At 35.7% G+C, this 24,018-nt stretch overlaps 2 protein-coding genes across 7 annotated transcripts in view; one reads left to right on the top strand and one right to left on the bottom strand.

Moving 5' to 3' along the window:
* Positions 1-306: 306 nt before the first annotated feature.
* Positions 307-18,371, bottom strand: TMED5 (transmembrane p24 trafficking protein 5). Its single transcript, XM_079152346.1, has 4 exons — positions 17,923-18,371; positions 8,149-8,246; positions 1,345-1,528; positions 307-602 (listed from the first exon to the last, which is right to left on the bottom strand). Exons 1-4 carry the CDS (start codon positions 18,109-18,111, stop codon positions 384-386), a joined length of 690 nt encoding a protein of 229 aa, XP_079008472.1. The 5' UTR covers positions 18,112-18,371; the 3' UTR covers positions 307-383.
* The window catches only part of CCDC18 (coiled-coil domain containing 18), a 138,160-nt gene continuing 128,381 nt past the window's right edge, over positions 14,240-24,018 (top strand). For 3 of the 6 annotated variants that reach the window (XM_079144534.1, XM_079144533.1, XM_079144532.1), the window contains exons 1-4: positions 14,240-17,860; positions 19,428-19,605; positions 20,733-20,896; positions 21,990-22,164. In XM_079144534.1, coding sequence (XP_079000660.1) covers positions 20,763-20,896; positions 21,990-22,164 — 309 coding nt within the window. In that variant the 5' untranslated portion in view covers positions 14,240-17,860; positions 19,428-19,605; positions 20,733-20,762. Of the gene's footprint in view, positions 17,861-19,427; positions 19,606-19,798; positions 20,897-21,989; positions 22,165-24,018 lie in introns of all 6 variants that reach the window. The other 3 variants (XR_013764582.1, XM_079144530.1, XM_079144531.1) reach the window with 2 other exon arrangements.

The raw sequence follows: 24,018 nt of genomic DNA on the forward strand, positions 1-24,018 counted from the left end.
AACTTACTATATTAAAAAATTTTACAGTTGATTTATAACTGCCACATTTACAAAGAAAGTTGTGGGGGAAAAGCAGATTTTTGGTGTTGTATTTAGACTCAGTATTTATGTATTTAATTCACTGACATATGAGAAATTTTTTTCAAAATTAGGAAAATGCAATTATTAATATGGCTTCATTCAATTAAACTTGTATTTTATAAAATATTCCTGATATACAACTTAAAAACAACTGAATTGATAAGACTATTTGCACAGAAAGTGAAGACTTTCCTTTCACATTAAAATGATACTTGTTTTACACTTTGGAAAAGACTACTAATGGTACCAGCTTATCGCATTTTTATGCCTCTTTATCTCAATATAAGTAATCCGGTGGAGCTTTAAGTTCTGTTTTTCCTCTTATCTTCAAATAGACTCTTCAGCATATAAACCTGAATAGCTGATACCACCACCATGACCACTAAATTAACCATAGACCAGAAATTGACTCTATCAAAATTGCTTTCTTGTATGTTTCGATCACGAGCTTCAAATGCTCTAAGCAGAGTTTGTATATGACCACTTTTGCTTAGTCTGGACTTGATGCTGTTGATGGATTCCTGAAGATAAATAAAAGAATTTTACTACAAAGAATATTCAGAAATTTTAAGTTAAAGATGTGCTTTATGCTAGGTTTTGCAATCCAAATACAATTTTAAGACAGATGGGTGCATGATTTAATTAAGGAACAGTCATTACTTATATTGCATAAAGAAACTCTGTAAGGTTATATAATAGTTCTGATATATTTAAATTGTGTTTATAGCTGTTTTAAAAAGGAATAAAGATACTATGAATTGAAAATAGGTAATATGAAAAATATGAGTGGCATTTTGTATAAATTATCTTTTTATCCCTTACAACCCAAGAAAAATGATTGTTTTTAAAAAACCAGTTCATTATTATTTACCTGTTACCTAAGACATTGTATGTATATAATATTTTTTTGTTTGAATGTCTAGCCAATATAATATCTAGCAAAATACCCAATGTTTTTATCTCACTAAGTCAAAAGAATAGTGAAATTAGAAAATATCTCATTTTTAGATATACATATTATACAATCAAAATAATTATTTATAATCATGAAATTTTCCGATATCATATTCATAAAACAAGCCTAACAAGATGCATTCTAAGTTGTACATTTTTCTAAAAAAACCTATTTTTATAATATAGTCCTCTTGAGGTAAGTTATTTAAAAAAATCTAAGGGCCATATGAACATAAAGTAAACATAAAGTAAATTGAGTTTTAAAATGATGTCAAAATGTTTATGTACTGTATTAAAAATCATACTAACCAGAATGTCTTCCAGTTTCATCTCCAACATATCTGTGCCAGTAATATATTTCTTCCAGTCTTCTTGTTCTTGTGCCTGTTCTCCCATATTATCCAGGATTAATTCAAAGAAAATTACTTTCTCAGAAATAGTGCTGAATGTATTGTCAAAACAGAACATGTAGTCACCAACTTCAGTCTCAACCCTGTATTGGAAAAAAGTGCACGTCTTCAATTATCCATATTTCTATCTGGGAGCAAAGGCAAAACAACTGAAGGTAAAAAAGAAGAAAAAAAAAAAACATGGTTCATAATAATTGAACAGCTTGCTAATAGATTTGCTTAGTATTAAAAGATAATTTATAGTTTTTTTTTTTGGGAAAAACCAGCTTGGAAATATATACATTCAAGTACTTGCAACTTAAGACATGCTTGGCATTTACTTGGTAAAACTACCCTATGACAACTACTGATTCAGATGATACATACATATATGATCTAAAATTCAGTTAGAGTAACTAAATTACAAAGAATCTTTAACAAAATTCGATATACTTAATGTGTACATTAAATGAATTAATCCTGTCACACATGAAAGTTTTCTGTATTCTAATGATATTTCTGATAAAGGTTTTGATATGTCTAGCAAGTTTCCTATTTACTCAGATGAACTAACTTCAAATCCTCAGTTGCATTTTATTTATTGTTTTTATTTTTAATTTTTTTGTGGTGCTGGGGATTGAACCCAGGGCTTTGTGTATGTGAGGCAAGCACTTTACAAACTGAACTATATCCCCAGCCCCAGTTGCATTTTATTTTATTTTATGTCATTTAATTTTATTTTACAGTACTGGGGATTGAATCCAGGCCCTCACATGTTAGCCAAACGCTCTATCCCTAGTATCCTAGCTGCATTTTAAACTGCTTATCATACAATTCTATTCACTTTCTCAAGGGAGGCTTCAACTGGAATTGGGGGACTTAATCAGTGGGGATGTGAAGTCAGACCTGCTATGGATTAATATCTCTTATCTTTTTGTGGTCCAGCATTAGGTTTTGCAGCCCTCAAATATCCTTTATTTCATCATTTTTATTAAACTGGACATTACCTTTTGTCTTAGAATATCTATCTATACATCTTTTTGGTTGACATGCAACATTATAAAAATCATGCTTGAGAAAGGGAGGATCCAAAATATACTTTTTTGTTAAGATCTTCAGTGAAATCCAGATTCATTTAGGGGCAAGTGTCATGTATCAAAGGATGCTGAGTGCTGCAATTTGAAAAGACCTGAAACGGGCAAACTTCCTTCCAGCTTTTCAGATATGCCCCCAAATTATACCTTGTAGTGGATAAGCGAGGACCAGGAGGTTCAAGACACCAGAAAGAAATCATAAAAAAAGATTATAAATGAGTTTTGAAGTTTTCTTATTTCCAAGCACTGGTAGAAGACTTAAATTTTTAGAAGGCTTGTATTATTTTCGTTTTTCAAAATATTTATTTATTTATTCATTCATTCATTCATGCATTCATTCATTCATTTATATGTGGTGCTGAGGATTGAACCCAGGGCCTCACACGTGCTAGGCAAGTGTTCTACCATTGAGTTACAACCCCAGCCCCACTTTTATTATTTTCTGGAGGCTTCTGAATACAGGTGATTCTAACCTTTAAAACTAATTTTCCATCTCTTTATTTTCTATTGCCAATTTCTTCTTTCTTTTATTCCCCCCACCCCCAGTACTGGGGATGGAACCCAGGGATACCCTACAACTGAGCTATATCCCCAGCCCTTTTTATTTTTTTTTCTCTTGAGACAGGGTCTTACTAAGTTGTTGAGACTGTCCTTGAACTTGGGATCCTTCTATTTCAGCTTCCAGAGTCACTGGAATTACAGGCATTTGCTGAGGAAAACTTTATATCATAGAAGCCACCATACCTGGGTTCTGTTGTCAACTTACTCATTTTTATTTAAGCAAAACAAATAACTCAGCAATGTAAACAGATTTTATAATATGTACTATAAATAGTAATGGCCAATGCTTGTATATCCCGTCATAATTTACATACTGTTTTCACATATTTTATCTTTTTATATACCTTCATTTTATTTATTTATTTTTATGTGGTGCTGAGGATTGAACCCAGTGCCTCACGTACTAGGCAAGTACTCTATCTCTGAGCTACATCCCTAGCCCCATATATTTATCTCTTAATCCTTATCAATATTTGGAAATAGGCATAATTTGCCTTCTTTCGATAAGTAAAATGAGGTTAAACAAGTTAAGATACTTGCCTAGGATCAAATAGATGAAGTTTGTTTTTCTGATTTTGAAGTTAATTCATCTTTCTACAGTACAGCTCAGAGCTTGTGTGCATTCTTTGCAATCATCTCAATTGCAGCAAACTTTTGTCTTTTGAGCACTTATTTTACCTTTGGAAGAAGCCTGAGCAAATACTGATGAATACAATAGAGAACAATTTTAAAAGGGAAAAAAAAAAAAAAAAAAAAACCAAAAAAACAAACCACATGATATGAATCATGAATATTAAGTTACCCAGATGCGGGACATTTCCCTGAGGTAAACTTTCTATCATACTCTGATTTATTCACACTAACAAAATGATATAATTAATAAACAAAAAGTTCTGAAACATTTGTTTAAATCATGTATTCTCACTGGGTATGATATTGCTCAGAAAAGGGCAAAAAAATTCTTAGATAATGGTTAATTATAATGGTTTGTGGCCCTTTAAAGCTCAATCCTATCTGAATTTTATTCTTTAAAATTCAATTCTTCTGGGCTGGGGAGATAGCTCAGTCGGTAGAGTGCTTGTCTTGCAAGCACAAGGCCCTGGGTTCAATCCCCAGCACCCCAAAAAAAAAAAAATTCAATTCTTCTCATTGGGTTTTCCTGGTGTCTTACAAGCAGCATGAAATCAAAGAATATACACAAAAATCTATGCAGTAACAGTACTATAAAGCAATGACAAACAGTTGTTTTTGGAGGACTTTCAATTGGTTGATTGCTTGATCCTGATATCATACTGCATGCCTCTTTTATTGTCCCTGGCTCCCATGCAAATGTTTATGTTTAATCTTTAATGCTTTTCTTGAGAATTAACACTAACAAGTTTATATTTTGTTATTTAATTCTATAGAGGTTATTCGACCCCTCACTATGCCAAATCCTGAAAAAAACTTCCCATAACATCTGAACAAATAGTAGCTAAAATTCATTGCCCATATCAAGCAAAAATTGATTTCTGGGGCTGGGGTGTAGCTCAGTGATAAAGCACTTGCCTAGTATGCACAAGGCCCTAGGTTCAACCCTCAATACCACACACCAATGCACCCAGGTGTGCATGTGAGCTCACACACATGCACACATACACACACACCCGAAATAATTTTTACTAAGAATCATTTTTAAAAAATGTAATTTCCCAATCATTTTACTTTTGCTGAAAAAAAAAAAGTTTTGAATGCTTTTTAAAACTTTGTTGCTATTCTTATGTATTTATATAAAGTGCTTTGCATGTATGATTGATACATTACCATACATAAGCAAATAAATTGCATGACAAATTACTCAGAAAATAGTTATAAAATTAATTTAGTAAAGTATTGTGGCACATGCTGTAATCCCAGTGATACCTGAGGCTGAGGCAGAAGGATTACAAGTTCGAGGACCATCTCAGCAACTTAGTAAAATCCTGTCTCAAAATAAAAAAGTTAGCCGGTGTGGTGGTACATGCTTTTAATCTCAGCAACTAGGGAGGCTGAGGCAGGAGGATTGCAAATTGAATGTCAGCCTTCGCAACTTTGTGGGGCCCTAAGCAACTTAACAAGACCTTGCCTCAAAATAAAAAATTAAGGCTGGGAGTGGTGGCACATGCCCGTAATCCTAAGGGCTCAGGAGGCTGATAAGGAGAACTGCAGTTCAATGCCAACTTTAGCAACTTAGCAAGGCCCTTAAGCAACTCAGCAAGACTCAGACTCTAAATAAAATATGAAAAACGACTGGTAATGTGGCTCAGTGGTTAAGTGCCCTGGATTCAATCCCTGGTACCTAAATAAATAAATAAAAGGGCTGAGGATATAGATCAGGTCTAAGACACCTCTGGGTTCAATTCCAAGCATACCATACACACACACACACACACACACACACACACACACACACACAAAAAGTCATATTTACTCTTAATAGCTTTTTGTTTTAATTGGATTTTAGTCTTAATTTTATTAACTCAATTTTAGCCATTCTTACCCACTAAGAAGAAGAGTAAGCTTTGCACCTACTGTTTTTATATATAAAGTGCAGATATATATACAGTACTTAAACAGATAAGCAGTGTATCTGTGGTATTAAAATTTCATGGAATGTTAACTAGGGAAAAAAAGTCTAAAAAGACTTCAAGTGGGGCAAGAAAGTACAAATGAAAAAAAAATTAAAAAAAAAAAGAAAAAAAAAAAAGAAAGTACAAATGAAAAGGTTGAGAAATACTGACTCAGATGTATGAGCTTCAGCAGGTATAATAAAAACAAAGATGCCTTAATTTTAGTTGCCTTAACAAAATTAATATAGTTAAAGACAAAAGTTGTGTTTAAATGTACTTTTTAGAAAAGTTTTTTTTTAAATTTGATGTAGTGATTAAGGGTGAGTTGGACTGCCTGGGTTTAGATATGGACTTTGCTATTCTCTAGGTGGGTATGCTTCAGCAACGTCTTCTATGCCTCATTTTACTCATTAGTAAAATGATATTGTTATTATGTGTCTCTTAGAATTGTGATGGATTAAAAAAACCGAATACATGAAAAGTACTTAGAATACTGAACTGGCATATCAAAAGAATTCAACAAATGTGAGCTATTATAAGTGAAAGTTCTACCTCCCAATGGCTTAATTAGAAGTAATTCTATGAAAAAAAGCAATAAAATACTTTTCCCTACTAACAGTTAATTATGATTTGTCACTGAAGGAGACCAGATAATTGGGGAGAAATAAAAAAGAAATTTTTTTATATTCTGAAACTTAAAAGATGAACCACTACTATTCATTTATTAATTAATATTTTATGCAAATATTTTCCCATGTTCTACATAGGTAAATTACCATTAAAAAGCATTTTAGGGCTGGGGAGATAGCTCAATCGGTAGAGTGCTTGCCCAGCACCCAAAAAAAAAGCATTTTAAATGAATATCCTAAAAAATTACAGTTGACACTTTTTTCCTTTTATTTATTTAGTGTTTACTGAGTATCAGTTACATGCCAGGCACTTTGGTTAACAAAGACCAACAATTATAATAGTAGCTACTGCTTACAATAGTGCTGTGCCAGGGATGTTCTAAGCATCCAATGGGAGAAAGCAAGAGTTTGGGTTCATCCTGTCTCCACCCTGCATGGCATCCCTGCAACTTATTTAACTTCTCTGACTGTCCTTGTCTGTAAACTTGGAATTGGGAATCAAAAGAATCTATCTTATAGTGGGTTGGAAAAATTAATTTAGAAGCATATAACATGCCAATCAATTTATGGCAAGATACTCTATTTGTTCTTCCTTTTTCTGTAAATTTAGAGTTTGGTTTTAACACAGTAACAATATTGACTAAAGAAAGTGCAATAGTAAAATAATAGAATGGAATGAAATAATAGATAGAATGTACCAGTGAGATGTGAAAAGAGGAGTGAAATGTAAGAAGAGAATATGTCAAACTCTGAACTTAAATAAGCAGTTTCTTTTTATATGGTTTCCTATTGGTCAAACTCTATTTTTAAGCCTTCTAATTATCAAAGAAAAAAAAAAGTGAGTTCTGAGTAAAACAAGCAATTTATACACACACACACACACACACACACACACACATTGTTACTTTAAGAAAACTAAAGATAAAAATGATACTAGGGCTGGGGTTGTGGCTCAGTGGTAGAGTGCTTACCTGGCATGTGTGCGGCACTGGATTCAATTCTCAGCACCATGTAAAAATAAACAAAATAAAGGTACTGTATCCATCTACAACTAAAATAAAATAAAAACATGAAAAAAAGATAACAGCTTGAGAAATCTTAATACAAACCTGGAACAATAGCTTTTTAAAAAATATATATATCTATTTAGTTGTAGGTGGACACAATACCTTTATTTATTTGTTTTATGTGGTGCTAAGCATCAAACCCAGTGCCTCACATATGCACTCTACCACTGAGCTACAACCCCACCCACAAGAGCTTTTTAATTAAAATGAAAAGCCTGTGCTAGCCAGAAAAAATGCTATAGTATATTGAACATAATACCCAGGAGTACTAATCTAGTTAACCAAAGCAGGGGAAAAAAAAAAAAAAAAAATTAGGATCAAAACAAAATGCCTCAACAAAAAGAAAAATGCTAGTTGCAGCTACTGGGGCAGCTGAGGGGAGATCCGAGAACATAGGGGTCAGCCTGGGCAACATTGAGACCCTGTCTCAAAGGGGATCTGGGGGAAGCAAAGCAAGGAAAGGGTAATGGAAGATGTTTTAAGTTTAGAAATGGTCCACTATTGGGCTGGGGTTGTGGCTCAGTGGTAGAACACTTGCCTAGCATGTGTGAAGCACTGGGTGAGATTCTCAGCACCACATATAAATAAATAAAAATAAAGATCCATCAACAACTAAAAATATATTTAAAAAATAAAAAAAAGAGGATGGTCCACTATCAAGGACTGTTTAAAATCACGTGGAATTATCTAATATTGATATTTAGCACTGGAAATACTAAATTTCTCAGTACTGAAGATAGCTCACTGACATTATTCAGTCAAAAGAACTCAAAGAGATTACTTACGTGTGAACTCCATCTGATTTTCTTTGTTCAAAAACTAAGGTTTTGCCTTCTGGAGAGGCAAGATGGAAATCAATATCTAATCCAGCTCCATCTAAAACCTATAGACAAGCACACAAAAGAAAAATATATATTATAAATTCTGAAAATAAAATATAAAATAGATCATATGATATAATGATTTTCTGTGTAAACCTAGAGGGATAAGAAAGCCACCTAAGATATGGCAGGGCTGGCTAGAAGGGAGCTGAAAGTTCATCTAATTCAATTCCATTCATTTTCAGAACTTGTGCTTTCCCTATCCATTTCTGTTGCCATAACCTAAATTTAGGCCTTATAGAGATAACTAAAATAAATCTTCCTAAAACAGTGGCAGCCTCATATAGTGGACAGAAATACAGAGAGCAGTTCAAATGCTGGGACTTTTACTTAAAACTTAGGCAATTTTAAGACATTCTAAGCCAGGAACAGGGGTCCATGCCTCCCAGCAGCTGGGGAGGCTGAAGTAGGAGGATCACAAGTTCAAGGCAACCCTTGGCAGTTCAGCAAGACCCTGACTCAAAGGGCTGGGGATATAGCTCAGTGGTAAAGCACCTCAATATGAAGAAGCAGGAGGGGATGGAGGAGAGGGAAGAGATTCTAAATAAGTTCTTGAGTCAATTTCCTCTTCAATTAAAAGAAAAATTAGCTACTTAATTCAAGATTTCCATGATCTGACCCCAAATGACTTCTTTATTCTTTAAAATATTTTTTCTACTATACCCCAGTAATGAACTGGGTATTCTACTCTGGTCAGTTTACTATTGGCCAATGAACACGATCTGTTCCTTTATAACCCCAAAATGCCCTTATGAGGGTGGTGATAGTGATAACAGCAGATAACAACTGTAGTTTCTGCTAAACATTGTTTTAAGTGACTTATGTGGATTAATTTATTCCTTACAAAATTCTAAAAGGTAAGTTCTATTATTCTTTTTTCCATAGTTTATTGGTACATCATAATTTGTACAAAGGGATTTGTTGTACATATTTATATTTATTCTTCTTATCATAGGAAAAAAAAACCCAAAACCGAGGCACAAGAAGTAGGCTTTCACAAAGAAGTGGCACAGTCACAATTTGAATTTGGCAATTTGTCTCCATATTAATTTTTGGAGTTGTACTGGGGATTTAACCCAGGGCCTCCTCCATGCTAGGTAAGTGCCTGCTTTACCATTGAGTTATAACCTAGCACCTGTGCCCATCCCTCAACACCTTTTATTTTGAGAGAGGGTCTTAAACTAAGTTGAACAGGCTGGCCTTGGATTTGCAATTCTCCTGCTTTAGTCTCCCAAATAGGTGGGATTACAGCTATGTGCTACCTCATCTGGCTTCAGAGTAATTTTTTTTTTTTTTTTGGTACTAGGGATTAAACCCAGAGTACTTTACCATGGAGCTATATCCCTAATCCTTTCTATTTTAAGGCAGGGTCTCACTAAATTACCTAGGGTCATAACAAGTTGCTGAGGCTGGCCTTGAATTTGTGATTCTCTTGCCTGTCTCCCAAACTGCTGGGATTATAGGTGTGCACCACTGTGCCCCACCCCAGAGTAACCGTTTGTTTTTTTTGTTTTTGCAGTACTGACGATTGAACCCACGGCCTTGTGCTTGTGAGGCAAGCACTCTACCAAGTTATATCTCCAGCCCCCGGAGTAATTGTTAATAAGTATGTTGTGTTGTCTCTAGTGTTCTTATGGACTCCTGAACAGTTCCTCATCCAACTGTACCCATTGACCAGCTTAAGTCCTCTGAAATGGTCTCTGACTCCCCCCATGTTACCCCCTACCCAGTTCTCTCATATTCTTTCCTGTGTTCCTATAGAAGGCATGCCTATCCTCTTTGACACTTAATCATATATTATCTGGGATGACTGCATCTTTTTTTTGGTACTGGGGATTGAACTCGAGGGTACTTAACCACTGAGCCACATCTCCAGTCTTTTGTTGTATTTTATTTAGAGACAGGGCCTCACTGAGTTGCTTAGTGCCTCGCTAAGTTGCTGAGGCTGACTTTGAACTCCCCATCCTCCTGTCTCAGCCTACTGAGCTTCTGGGATTATAGGTGTGTGCCACTGTGCCCAGCCAAAGCATCTTTATGATGAGTGAAAAATTTTCACATTACTCACTATTTTTATAACTCTAAGGTATTTACTAGTCTTAAAAATGTTACCAATGTTTTGATTTTGTTACCAATGCAAGTATTTAATAAATCCATCTGTTTTCATCTCATACAAATTAAAATGTCTAGTGTTTCCTATAGAATCTCTTGTTTTCCTTTCATTTCTCTCCGTCTTTTCTCTTCTGTATGTATAGCACTTTTTAAAATGAAAAATTTATCTAATTGGAACACTACAGTCTCTTAAAAAATAACCAACACTCAAGGGCTACTCTTTTTTGTAAATCACACTATTTTTCTTGTTGGTTTTAATGTAATCTTATAAAAGATTATTCTCAGTAAAAACTATTCCGGAACTCTTGTGGTAATAAAACTAGTTTCAAATGGCTGGTGAAATATACATAATTCTTTTTTCTTTAAATCCCAATGAAATGTAGAAGCTACATAATAAAAATAATCCATAAGACACAAGCTGGGGATGTAGCTCAGTGGTAGCACTTGCCTAGCATGTGTGAGGCCCTGGATTTAATCCCTAGTACTGCAACAAACAAGCCAAAACAGCCTCAAAACAGCATTTGCAGACTAAGAATAAGTAATTTCTGGAAGATACTCACTGAACAAAGTGTATATGTAGCCACCAATATTTATCAATCTCAAAATTCTTAAGCAGATTAGAGAAACACCAAATATTTGTTGAAAACGAGATGCTCTCATTTTCACACTATGGGTTTTTCTTGAGAATCAAGTTCCCTAAAAATAGTTAACAGACTTAAAAACATGGGTCCTCAGAGAAATCTAAGAATATGCCTTCCATAAAAAAGGAAGATGCTGCTGGGCACGGTGATGTATTCCTGTAATTCAAGCTATTTAGGAGGCTGAGGCAGAAGGATCACAAGTTTGAGGCCAGCCTTGGCAACTTAAGGAATCCCTGCCTCAAAATGAAAGTGGGGGTGGCTGGAGTTGTGGCTCAATGGCAGAGCATTTGACTAGCATGTGTGAAGCACTGGGTTCAATTCTCAGCAACACATAAAAAATAAATAAAGATATTGTGTCCATCTACAGCTAAAAATATACCCCCCTCCCCCAAAAAAAAGAAAGAAAAAAAGGGGCAGCAGGGATGTGGTTCACTGGTAGAGTGCTCCTGGGTTTAATTCCCAACAGCGAATAAGACAATTTTTTTCCTTGTAGTTGAAACTCTGTAAGGATTATAAGGATGATGATATTTTAATTAAAAGAACAATTATTTTAATTAAAATGAATGAATGAATGAATGAATGAAGAATAATCAAAACTCTCAACCAAGACCTATATGTTTGTATGAGTATGGAAAAAGAGTGGAAGAATTGATATTTAGGAGAATGACAAATATCCATAAGATCATATGTAATTCCTCCTTTCTCCATGAGTGATTATTTTTTCTTTCATTTTTGTACTTTTGACTTGTTCTTAAGAATGTATTTTTTTTTTTTTCTTTTTTTTTTTTTTTTTTTTTTTGGTACTGGGTATTGGGATTGAACTCAGAGGCGGTTAACCACTGAGCCACATCCCTAGCCCTTCTTTGTATTTTATTTAGAGACAGGGTCTTGCTGAGTTGCTTAGCACCTTACTTAGCAAGTTACTGAGGCTGGCTTTGAACTCTTGATCCTCCTGCCTCAGCCTCCTGAGCTGCTGGGATTACAGGCATGTGCCACCTTGTCCAGCTGGTTGAATATTACTTTTATAATAGGAGGTAAAAAAAAGTTTGTAAAAATAGGGGCTGGACACATGGGCCATGTAACATTACTCATTAAAATATTTTTTAAGTGCTTCCCACTTTTATAAGCCAGTCCTAGGGATGCTGTGGTAACTCAAGAAAAATTGTCCCTGTATTCATGTAACTTAACTGACATTTGACAAGTAAAGACAATGATCCACAGATTAGGTTAATGACTGCTTGAATTAATCTATTCATACAGCAGAGCTAAAATAATTAATCAAGTCCCCTAGGAGCCTGACCATTTTTTTTCAGGACCACTTTATCATTTGTAAAGGATCACATATCATTTTTCTCAATAAATAATCGTTACTAAAAAAAAAAAAAATAGGGGCTGGAGTTGGAACTCAGTGGGAGAGCACTTGCCTGGCACGTGTGAGGTCCTGGGTTCAATATTCAGCTACACATAAAACTAAATAAAAGATCCATTGACAACTAAAAAAAATATTTTAAAAAAAAGTTCATAAAATAGGAGTTAATGAGCCAGGAAATAAAAACAAAATGTTCCAAAGCCAATTTTTTTCAAAGCTCAATAAAATAGTCCTACCTAGTTTATACATATACATATAAAATTAGGTATGTATACCTGCAGATAAAATGGAGATAGGACATATTCCAACTGGTATTAGGTATAATATACAAGTAAATTTTTAAAATGAGATGAAATAGATAATTTAATGGAAAAATACTGAAATTTAACACGAGATTCAGAAAATTTAAAAATCTAGTAAAAATAAAAGAAATTTGACATAACTTTTTTCTCCCAAAGAGTGAAAATTTGCTTCACCATTGTTAATACTTTTAAGTACCTATCATGCACTATGTATTATTCTAAGCTGAGGGTGTATTTTCTAGCTAACATTTTTGGAGTGCTTATTAGTTGTCAGACTGACATCATGACTCTTACATGTATTAATATATTTATTTTTCATAATAACCATAGAAAGCAAGTGATTATTGTGGTTATGTGTATAGGGAAACTGGCACAGAGAATTCAATACTTTGTGACCAAAATGATCTTTATCAAAACACAAATCTAATCAGGTTAACCTGCTTAAAATTCTTTAATTGCTCCCTAATACTCTCTGGAAAAGATCCATATCCTTAACAAAGATATACTTAACCCATATCCTTAAAAGGCCTTACATGGACTGGTTACTACTGACTTCTCTAGAATAGTCTTGTGCCACTTTTTCCCGTGCTTTCATTTCATTCAAGGTATCCTGTCTTCTTCCTGAGCTCCTAGGCACAAACTATCCTTCTCACCCATTGTCTTGTTCTACTCACACGCCTGGTAAAAATCTGATTATCTGACAGTTTTTTTTAAAATAATTTTTTAGCTATAAATGAACACAATACCTTTATTGCATTTATTTATTTTTATGTGGTGCTAAGGATCAAACTCAGTGTCTCACATGTGCTAGGCGAGCACTCTACTACTGAGCTGCAACCCCAGTCCCTATTCTACAGTTCTTTTTTTAAAAATATTTTTTTAAATATATATTTTTTAGATTTTGATTAACCTTTATTTTAATTCATTTATTTATATGTGGTACTGAGAACTGAACCCAGAGCCTCACACATGCTAGGCAAGTGCTCTACCACTGAGCCACAAATCCAGTCCCTCTACTGTTCTTAACTCCACTTCTGGGATGTCCTTCCTCAATTTCCAGATGAAATAAATTCTTCTTATGAATACACTCAGACTAGTGTGTTTGTCTTCATAGTACTTATTATACTTTTAAATTTATTTAATTAATGTCTGTCCCCATATTTGACTATATGAGGACATGGATTCTATTTTTACTAAATTGAATACCTAGCACATAGAATAGTGTTGATTCATATTAAGCACTTAACAATGACTTAAATTTTTAGATGAGTGATCCTTTTTATTCATAAGATGTATGTATTGGGATTAAAAAATTTCAAGAATTTATAGTAATATAAAGTGGGGTTGGTCAATTACCAAAAAACTAATCTAAAACCTAAAAGTAAGAAATGATTAAAAATTTTCAATAAGTGGTGGGTACAGTGGTGCATGTCTGTGTCCAGCGACTCTAGAGACTGAGGCAGGAGGACTGCAATTGAGTCTAGACTCAGCAATTTAGCAAGACCCTCAGCAATTGAAACAGAACCTGTCTCGAAATTAAAAAATAAATAAATAAATAAATAAATAAATAAATAAATAAATAAAGGGCTGGGGATGTAGGTCAGTGGTATAGTGCCTGGGGTTCAATCTCCAACACCAAGAAAAAACAAACAGAAAACACCAATATGTAACCAGTAGTAGTAAGGATAATGTTGGAATGTCTACTTAATTACACTGTAAAAACTAACATTAGGGCTCAGAAAATGATACCCCAAAGTAAGTAAAGACCTGAGAAGTGAAGTTTGTCTCTGACCTTCTCTTGTACTCCCATTTCTTATCCATTTTTCCCTGAAGTAAGCCATACAAACTAGAATTCTTTCTGTCTAAGGTGGGGCATAGAAACCAGAAGCCCTTTCCCTCATAATTAGCCATAAGACCTAAAATATTTTTCTAATTTCCTCTTATATTTCTGGGTAAGAGCTGGACATAAAGAAATTTACTTATCTATTCTACTTGATTGTAAACTCCCATTCTAGAAAGAGTCATGCCCCATAACCAGAAAGAAATACTGCATAAAAGCCAGGAAGAATCAGGACTTGCTGGTCCCCCCCATGTATTATTATTAGATCATACCTTTTTTGTCCAGTTATATTTCTATATGGCTTTATCAAACCTAAGCATAACAGTGGGTAGTATACGCTGGGTCTTTTGGTATTTAATTTGAAGGCTCCTGTGTTATGTCAAACTATGATCAAATGCCTTTTTCTCCTACTGATCTACCTACTCTCAGTTCATTTCAGGCAACCTTGAGGGGGCAGAGGGGAAATTTCCCCTTGCCCCTATACAAACTGTAAGACAAAAAATTAGTACTTTGTAGCAATTGAGAAATTAATCATGGAGTTGGAAAATATAAACAAAGGGTTGAAGATAATCCTCATCCTACAAATCCCTCCAACATTAAGATTACAAATATTAAATGACACATGAACAAATTATTTAGAGTTGGAAACAGTGACTCACACCTGTAGTCCCAGAAGCTTGGGAGGCTGAGACAGGAGGATTGCAAGTTTGAGGCCAATCTTAGCAATTTAGCAAAGCCCTATGCAACATGTCTCAAAATTAAAAATGGGGGGCTGGAGAGATAGCTTAGTCAGTAGAGTGCTTGCTTTGCAAGCATGAGGCCCTGGGTTCAATCCCCAGCACTGCCAGAATAAAAAATAAAAAAATAAAAAAAAATTAAAATGGGAGGGGAATGTGACTCAGTGGTTAAGCACCCCTGGGTCCAATTCCTGGTTCCCACCCTACCCCAAAAAATTTTTTTGGGGGGAAGAATGCTTTGGAGGAATGAACAAGACACTTTAATAGTGACTAATGATGCAAAGTATAAAGCTAAAGCAAACTATGTAACTCCAGAGGTATAAATGTAAAACTAACATTCAGTGAACATTAGCATGTGTCAGGGATTTCTCTGAACATATATTAACTCTTCTACTCCCCCAAAACAGACTCCAGGAGGTAGTAACTATTATCTCCATTTTGTAAGTCAGAAGTAACTTGTTTAAGATCACGCAAGTTGTAATCAAGAGTCAGGATTCTGAACCCAAGCTCTGAACCCAAGAAGTTAGTAGTTAAAATAGACTTCTTCCCTAAAATGTGGGTAAATATTGAGGAGTTTTTGATCAATACATACTGCTTTCTTTATACTAGTTCACTAACACCCAAGTTGATTTCCTTTCCTCTAATTTTGCTTCCCTTAAATCCATCTTTCACAGTGCACCCAGCAATCTGCTTAAATCTTAAATGGCATACAAAACACAGGAAAAGCTACTTAGCATGGCACACAAGGCTATGGTTCATGACCCATGACCCAGCTTTTTGGCCTCTCCAATTTCCTTTTCTGCTTCTCCTACCCTAGAGTTTAGTCTTAAAATCTAATAAAAACTTAGAACTTGTAGTGTAATACAAGCCTATCTCTAAATACTCATACTATGCATTTTCAGAACTTTGTGTCTATTCATTTAAAAAAAAATTTTTAGATGTTGATGGACCTCTATTTTTATTCATTTGTTTATATGTGGTGCTGAGAATCAAACCCACTGCCTCACACATGCTAGACGCGCGCTCTACGACTGAGCTACAACCCCAGCCCCAATGTGTATATTCATTTTGTTCACTTTATTGAAATGTCCCTCATTTCTTGCATTCCTTTCTCATTTAAGCATCTTTCCAGAATTTATTTTCTCCAGGAATCCTCTTCTGAAACCCACTGAAGTGGCCTTCTGCTAATAGCCCTTAACCATACTTTATTGAACTTACCTATTTATGAACCAGTAACCCTTAATTAAGCTCCTTGAGAATAAGGACTCTTACAGACTCCCCAACCCTGCACAATTCTTGGCACATATTAACTGTTCAGCAAACATTCAATTTGTTTTTCCTCCAGGTGCTGGGAATTAAACCCAGGCCCTTGCCCAGGGCATACAAGCACTCTACCACTGACTGACACCCCCACCCCCTTTATGGTTTAACTTTTGAACATTACTGGGAATCAAGAAACGTTAAGTTCTAGCCTTAGTTTTGATAGCTAATTATATGACTTTAGATACTCTACTCAGTGCTTTCCTTAGGCACTCACTGATAAATAATCTAACCGTAAAGTTCCTTCAGATAAAAATCCTACATAACTTTTTATTTTGCTCTATGTGTAAAAGTATGCAATATTTAAAAAGAAATGCTCTATACCAACTTTAAAAATTAAATTTGATTATGTTATCTGTTAAATTTAAAGATGAAACAGTGCTACTTGTAAACATCAAAATAAGCTCTGTGGAGCCAGGTGTGGTAGCACACACCTGTAATCCCTGAGGCTCAAGAGGCTGAGTCAGGAGAGAATCCCAGATTCCAGGCTAGCCTCAGCAATTTAGCTAGGCTCTAAGTAACTTAACAAGACCCTCTCTCAAAATAAAAAATAAAAAGGGTTGGGGAGGTAGCTCAGTGGTAAAGCTCTGTAGCCTCACCCCGCAAAAAATAGTAAATAAAAATTTACCCATCACCAGAATGACACAAAAATTAAGGAAATTTCTTATAATAGAGTATTATGCAGGTACTAAAAAGAAAAAAGACATGCAGGAAATGCTGACAATGCTCAATGAAAAGTTATAAAGTTTTAATATACGATTTGACCTTATTTTATTTGAAAAGAATGAATATATAACTGAGACGAAAATGCACCACTAAGTAAGGCAATATATAGCTCCTTTCAAGGTATTTCAAAATCGCACTTGGTGATAATCACATGTTCATAATTCCAAAATCCAAAACTGCAGCAAAGACGTGAACATTTATAATTTCCCAATTGGGTGACAGTGGTGGGGATGACTCAAACAAGTGTCATCATTCCGTCCAATGATAAAGAAGAACGTGTATCAGTATTGTATTGTGAAATTCTCAGTACTGGAGCGTATACTAGCTAGAAAAACGACTGGAGAGTTAAGAAACAAAAGAGTAAAGCCACCGACATCACTAGTTCTGGCCTCTTTCCGACCGGAGAAAAGGAAAGGGGGCGGGTAGTCATCAGTTCTAGAGAGGACCAAACTTCTGGGTCCCAGTCCCCAACCCCAGCGGGAGCCTCGCCTCGCGCGCCTGCGCGGTGGGGCGGGCTTCCCCGGGAGCCCTCGCCCCTTCACCTCCTTGGCGGTCCGCAAGTTCGTGAGCTGGTGAGGCGACAACGCGGTGCAGCAGGGCTAAAGAAAGAAGTTGGCTCACCCGCCACACTTACTTGGTACTCGATCTCCAGCGAGGCCTTCAGGGGCATGGGCTGGTAGAAACACTCCTTCTGGCCGGCCGGAAGGGTGAAGGTGAAGTCGCTGTCTAACGAGGGCGTGAAGCCCGCCGCCCCCGGCAGCAGCACTGGGAGCAGAGAAGCCAGGAGAAGCACGGGGAAGGGCAGCCAGATCTTGTCGCCCATCCCTGCTGGGGCAAGCTTGGGCTGAAAGTGGCGTGGGAGGTGTGGATACTGGCGCCTTGGCTTCGTTTTTCCTCCCTGGACTCCGCGTGGCAGGGAGATCCTGAGCACGAAAAAAGTTAAGGTAGCGGCCGCGGAGGCGGCGGCAAACGCTCTGAGGGAAGCGCTGTCCTCCAAAGGGTAGGGACTGAGGGCGGGGCTAGCAGTTCCTTTCCGCACCCCCTCAGCCTCCTCACGCCCAGCGTCAGTGCCGTCAGCCTCACACCCAAACTGCCGCAGGTTCCCATGGCTTCTCCCACACCAATGGGCGTCGTGGCTGCAATTGTGGGAAATGTAGTGTCGGGAGAGCGCGGGGACCGCTCTACGGCGCTAACCGACCACGATCCCCGGCAGGCCCTGCGCCCCCGACGTCACGCTCGCGGAGCCAGCGCGGGGGGCGGGGCTGAGGCCGAGGGGGCGCGTCCCAACGGCTCCCGCGGCTCTTCGAACTCGTGTGGGTTCGCTCGTTCTCCTACTGGTGTGTTTGAGGCTTCCACGCCGTGGCCCGGGAGAGGGTCCGAGGCCTCCGAGCGCAGACGAGTCGCGCGGCCCGGTGGTGGGCCTGTCCCCAGCTGCGACTTGGGTGGTGAGCGAGTGCCCCTTGGCGGGTGGAAACCGGTCTTCTTTCCTCCCGGCACCTTGGACGAGCTAGGCCCCAGTCTTCGCTCTTGGCTGAGCATGCCCCTTCTGCAGGGTTGTATTTTATTTGACGAGAAATCGGAGAGGAGGATGTCAAGTTTTGCTCCTCTTTCAGATGGACGTAGGATCAACGGTGTCAAATTGAGCGTTTTCGTGACAGGATAAATAATAAAACGATGCTATAATAAAACGATGATCTCTTTTCAAAATGAGAGATCTTTTTCGACTGCAGCCCATCTTATCAAAAACACGGGGCATAAAGAATATACCCCTTCGTGTGGTGGGTATGCGTGTGTTCCTATAAACACACTGGTAATTAGGGCTAAAAGATGACGTCTTCTCGGCTTCTAGGTAGGATGATGTGCCTTCCTACGTAAGTCCAGGCAATGAAGACAGGCTTTTTTGTAACTACTGTAAGTTGAAATGAGAAACAATCTTTATTTGACAGTAAATGACCCTCTGATAAAAATGAAAATGTATGAACATCGAATGTAATTGCCACCTCAAAAAAGTTAGAAAATTCTTACATGAAAATACACAGATGTTGATCATAAAACAATTTAAATGAAACTTATAGCACCAAACAGCATTTTTTTGAACTTGTCCAAATTTTCTTTACCTATTTCTCCACCATTCTATAGGGAGCTAGAGATGTTGATTAGATCAAGCAGGATGGGAACCTGATCCATTGAATTTTGTTGGGGAAGTCTCATTGAAACAGAAACATTTGTGGAAATAAAGGGGAAGGAGCATAGAAACAGGTTGTCTACTAAGATTACAGAGGATATTTAATTTCCTGCCACAGCTTTTTCCAGTAAGGTGAGAAGTTTTTTTATTTGTTTTTGTTTTTTTTTTTTTCCCTTAATCTCTCACCCTAAATCTGAGATATTTTGAGTGTGCAATAAATGTAGCATATTACATTAGCTGGATGAAGGGAAGGGAAGGCAGGTTAGTATTCATCATTTGTTCATTCAAAATATTGAACTTTTCTAAGTTCAATATATATACACAGGACTTCAAGCCTTTTGGACCTCAGGACGTGGTCACAATTTTAAAAGGGTGACGAAAGAGGTGCTGCAATGAAGAAGGTATGTGGGATCTGAAGCAGGAATGAAATTGGAAGATTATACAGTAAGATGTATAGGAGTAGTAGAAATCCTAAAGCTTTAGTGTTTTTATTTTCATACTTGCAATAATAAAATGTGATTTATCATGATTTTTTATGTGTGAAGGAATTTAGTAGTTTCACAACCCTAGAGATACTCAACTGTTGAAGAAACAAGTTTTTTTTTTTCTTACTAGTTCTATGAATTGAACTGCCAGGTGTCATTTTGATCTCTGGTTATGACTTGTGAATTCAAGTGTGTGTGTCTATTTAAACTTTATAACCATTGTGAATGGGAGGAGGAGATAACTTTTATATGGTAATTAGTTGCCTTTTAGGAAAATATGGAAGACTGTACTGATTACATTTTATCAAATGTCCAGAGCTTATAAGGTGATTATGAAAATTCAAACACCTCATATTGAAATTATCATATATTAATAAAGTAGAAAAATACAGTTTAACATAATTTAATTGCTGATCTGAATTCAAATCTTGGTTTCACTCTTTACAGTTTATGTGACTTTGAGCAAATTAATTTGTCTGAATCAATTTCTTCATCCTTAATGTAGAATAAAAATACTTAGTTTACACACTTATTAAGAAGATTAAATGTGCTTAGAAAAGGGAACTATAATGACTAGACCCTGCCTTTAGTTAAAAATGAGTCCACTGAAATTTTATTTAACTGTCATGACTTTACAGAGTAATTTATTATTTTTTTTTTTTTTGCTTTGTTTTAAATTACCATGAAAAATTTCACCACATTCAAAATAGAAAAATAATGAGTTAAATTCCATTACTGTGAGAATATTTTGACTGATACCACGGAATCTTTCAGGAGAGGTACAAGAATTTTTTTTTTTAAGAAATGGAATCTAGTTCATCAGACTACTGTAATAAAGACAATGAAGAAGAAAGTTTGCTTGCAAATGTTGCTTCCTTAAGACATGAACTGAAGGTAACAGAATGGAGTTTGCAGAATTTAGGGGAAGAGTTATCCAGGTAAGTAAAATTACGTATAGAATTCAGAGTATAACTTTAATTTATGAATGTAAATGTTTAGGTTTCATTATTCTGTATTGTGGGGTTTTTATAAGATTTCTTAAAAGATATAACCATTTTTTTATATACCCTTATTTTATTAATTTATTTTTATGTGATGCTGAGCATCAAACCCAGTGCCTCACAGGTACTAGGCAAGTGCTCTGTCACTGAGCTATCAGCCCCAGCCCTATGTATTGTGTTTTTAATGTGCCTCTGGAATGAGATATAATTTTCTATGCTTTTTAATATAACTCACATTTTAGAAAAAAAGAATAATATCAGAGAACAATTGACATATTAAGAAAATAGTAATGGGTGTTAAAATAGTGAGGCATAGTGGTAGGCATAGTGGTAAGCACAGTGGTGCATGCCCATAATCTGAGCTATCCAGGAGGTTGAGGCAGAAGGATTGCAAGTTTGAGACCTGCCTGGGTGATTTAGTGAGACCATATCTCAAAATAAAAAATGAAAAATGCCAGGAGGTAGCTTGGTAGTAGAGTGTCTTTATCAATCTCTAGCACTGAAAAAAAAAAAAAAAAGTATAAAATATATATGTGGAGCTTTATTAATCTTTCATTGCTGTGACATTTTTTTGAATCCTAAGTAACCCTAGCATAGAGACTCAGGAAGTACATAGATTGCTAGCTTAACATTAATTATGGTTTATTTATTTATTTGAGGTTAAAATCCAGGGACATTTTGCCACTGAGCTACACCCTCAGCCCTTTTTTTGTTTTGTTTTGTTTTTTAATTTTTTATTCAAGATAGGGTCTTGCAAGTTTCTGAGGGCTTGCTAAGTTGTGAGGTTGGCCTCAAATTTGTAATTCTTTTGCCTCAGCCTCCCTAGTGGCTGGGATTACAGGAGTGTGCCACCTGGCCTGGTCTAATTATGGTTTGTTTAAAATTTAGTTGAAATGTTGCCTTACATTTATAACTATAGATCTAATTTTAAGCATCATTTCTGGTTATTTTTTTAAAAATTTTTCTTATTCCTCTACAGAAATTTGTAGTGACAACTAAGAACTAAAATATTTCTCTTTTTTTTCTCTAGTGTTAGTCCAAGTGAAAATTCTGATTACACCTCTAATCCCTCAAGGACTGAAAGACTCATTTTGGAAGATCTTGTTCAGCCTAGCCACCCAGGACTTTCGAATTACTCATCTTATAAAAAAGTTTGTAGAATATCTGGTAGCAGTACTGAATTTCAAAAAAGTCCAAGAGATAAGGTTATTGTTTTTAAATTGTCTACTGAAAAGTAGTTTTAGTTTTAGACTTGTATTAGACTTATATACTTAACATATTTTTTCTTTAAATGCCTGTTCATTTTTCTATAGTCTTTTTGCTGTAGGAATCAAGAATTAATTTTTTTTAATGTCCTAACAAGAACTTTATTATCTTGGTGTATTCCTCTGTTTTTAAAGTTCTGTTTTTATTGCTTTTTTGTAGTTAAATGTCTTCTTTTCTTAAGTAAATTATAATTCCCTTGATTTCAGCATTATGTTAGTACATAATAGATAATCAGTTATTAATTAAGTGACATGTATTCACAATTTAGCCTGGATCAGGTGCTATGTGGTAGTATGGCAGTATTCTCCTTTTGTTATACCTAAGTTTGTCAGTGACATAAGAAATCTTTTCCTGATCTGGAATGCTCTTCCTCTTTTTTATTCTATCATATTATCTAATTCCCTGTGTTTATCTCTTTTTCTTACTTGACCCTTTTACTTCCCTTTCTACTCTCCTTCCTGTTTGTTATGTCACCATCCCCAAAACTCATATATACATATATGGTTGCATATGCATATCATATGTTTTGATAAAAATTTGCTCTTTCTGCTTTAAAAAGCTATTTTTTGAAACATTTTATTTTTGTAAGGATGCTGAATAATGAAGCTATTTGAACCAACATTTTAGAAAATAAATTCAAATTCCATGTCTGTGTAATTTTGGGACCTTTGATCCCTATCCTGATTCAAATTACTGATAATTCTCATTGTTTATATTATGTGGGTGAAATCATTGTGTTTTACCACAAGTAAAATAAAAAAATAAATCACAGATTGGAGAGAAAAAGATTTTGGTAATACCTATCAAAGAGAAAGGGTTAATCTCTAGTAAATAAAACTTCTTGAAAGTGAAAAGAAAAACATCTGTAAGCCAGTGGCAAAAGACATGAATGGAAAAGGAAATACAAATGATCTTCAAGCGAATGGTTGAGTGTTGCATTTCACTTACAGTAAGAGAAATTCAAAACAGAACTGTATTTAAGTACTAGTTCTTACTGATGACTTTGTTAAACATCCAGCTGTTTGACACTGTCTTTTGTGGTGATATTTGAAGGCTATATATTGCTGGTTTGAATGCAAAATGATGTAACTCTTATGGAGAGGCATCTGGCAATATTTACCTGGAAAACTATCCTATAGGTACATCTGTATAGGTCCAAAATGAGTCATTATTTGTCATAATTTCAAATAGAAATAACTTCAGTGCCCAGTGATAGGTGATTGAATAAACTATGGTTCATTCATGCAATGGAAACTATGTAGCTAAGGGAAGTTTTTCTGAGTTTCTCAAAAGTATTGATGATGGAGAGATTGCCTATATATATTTTTCAAATAAAAAATGCAAGGTGTAGAATAGAATACATAATATCCTCATTTTTCGCATAAAGAGGCAAGGTAGGTAGGTAATTTGTATTGCTTGTGCATGCAAGTGGAATCCCTAAATAAGAAAGTTATGAAAATGGTTACCTATGCATTAACAATTGGTAGGAGGCTTCTGTGTATGCTTTTTCTTTTCTAGTTTTGACTTTTGAATTGCCTAAATATGTTACTAAAAAAAAAATTACCCAGGTGAGGTAGCAATGCTTGTAATTCCATTGGTTTGGGAGGCTGAGGTAGGAAGATTACAGGTTCGAGGCCAGTCTCAGCAATTTAGCCAAGTCCTAGGCAGTCTAGTGAGACTGTGTATCAAAATATAAAATAAGCATTGGGGCTATGGCTCAGTAGTAGAGTGCTCACCTAGCATGCATTGGGCACTGGGTTCAATCCTCAGCACCACATAAATATGAATAAATA

Source organism: Sciurus vulgaris (assembly GCF_902686455.1).
Source record: "Sciurus vulgaris genome assembly, chromosome: 1".
Taxonomy (NCBI): domain Eukaryota; kingdom Metazoa; phylum Chordata; class Mammalia; order Rodentia; family Sciuridae; genus Sciurus; species Sciurus vulgaris.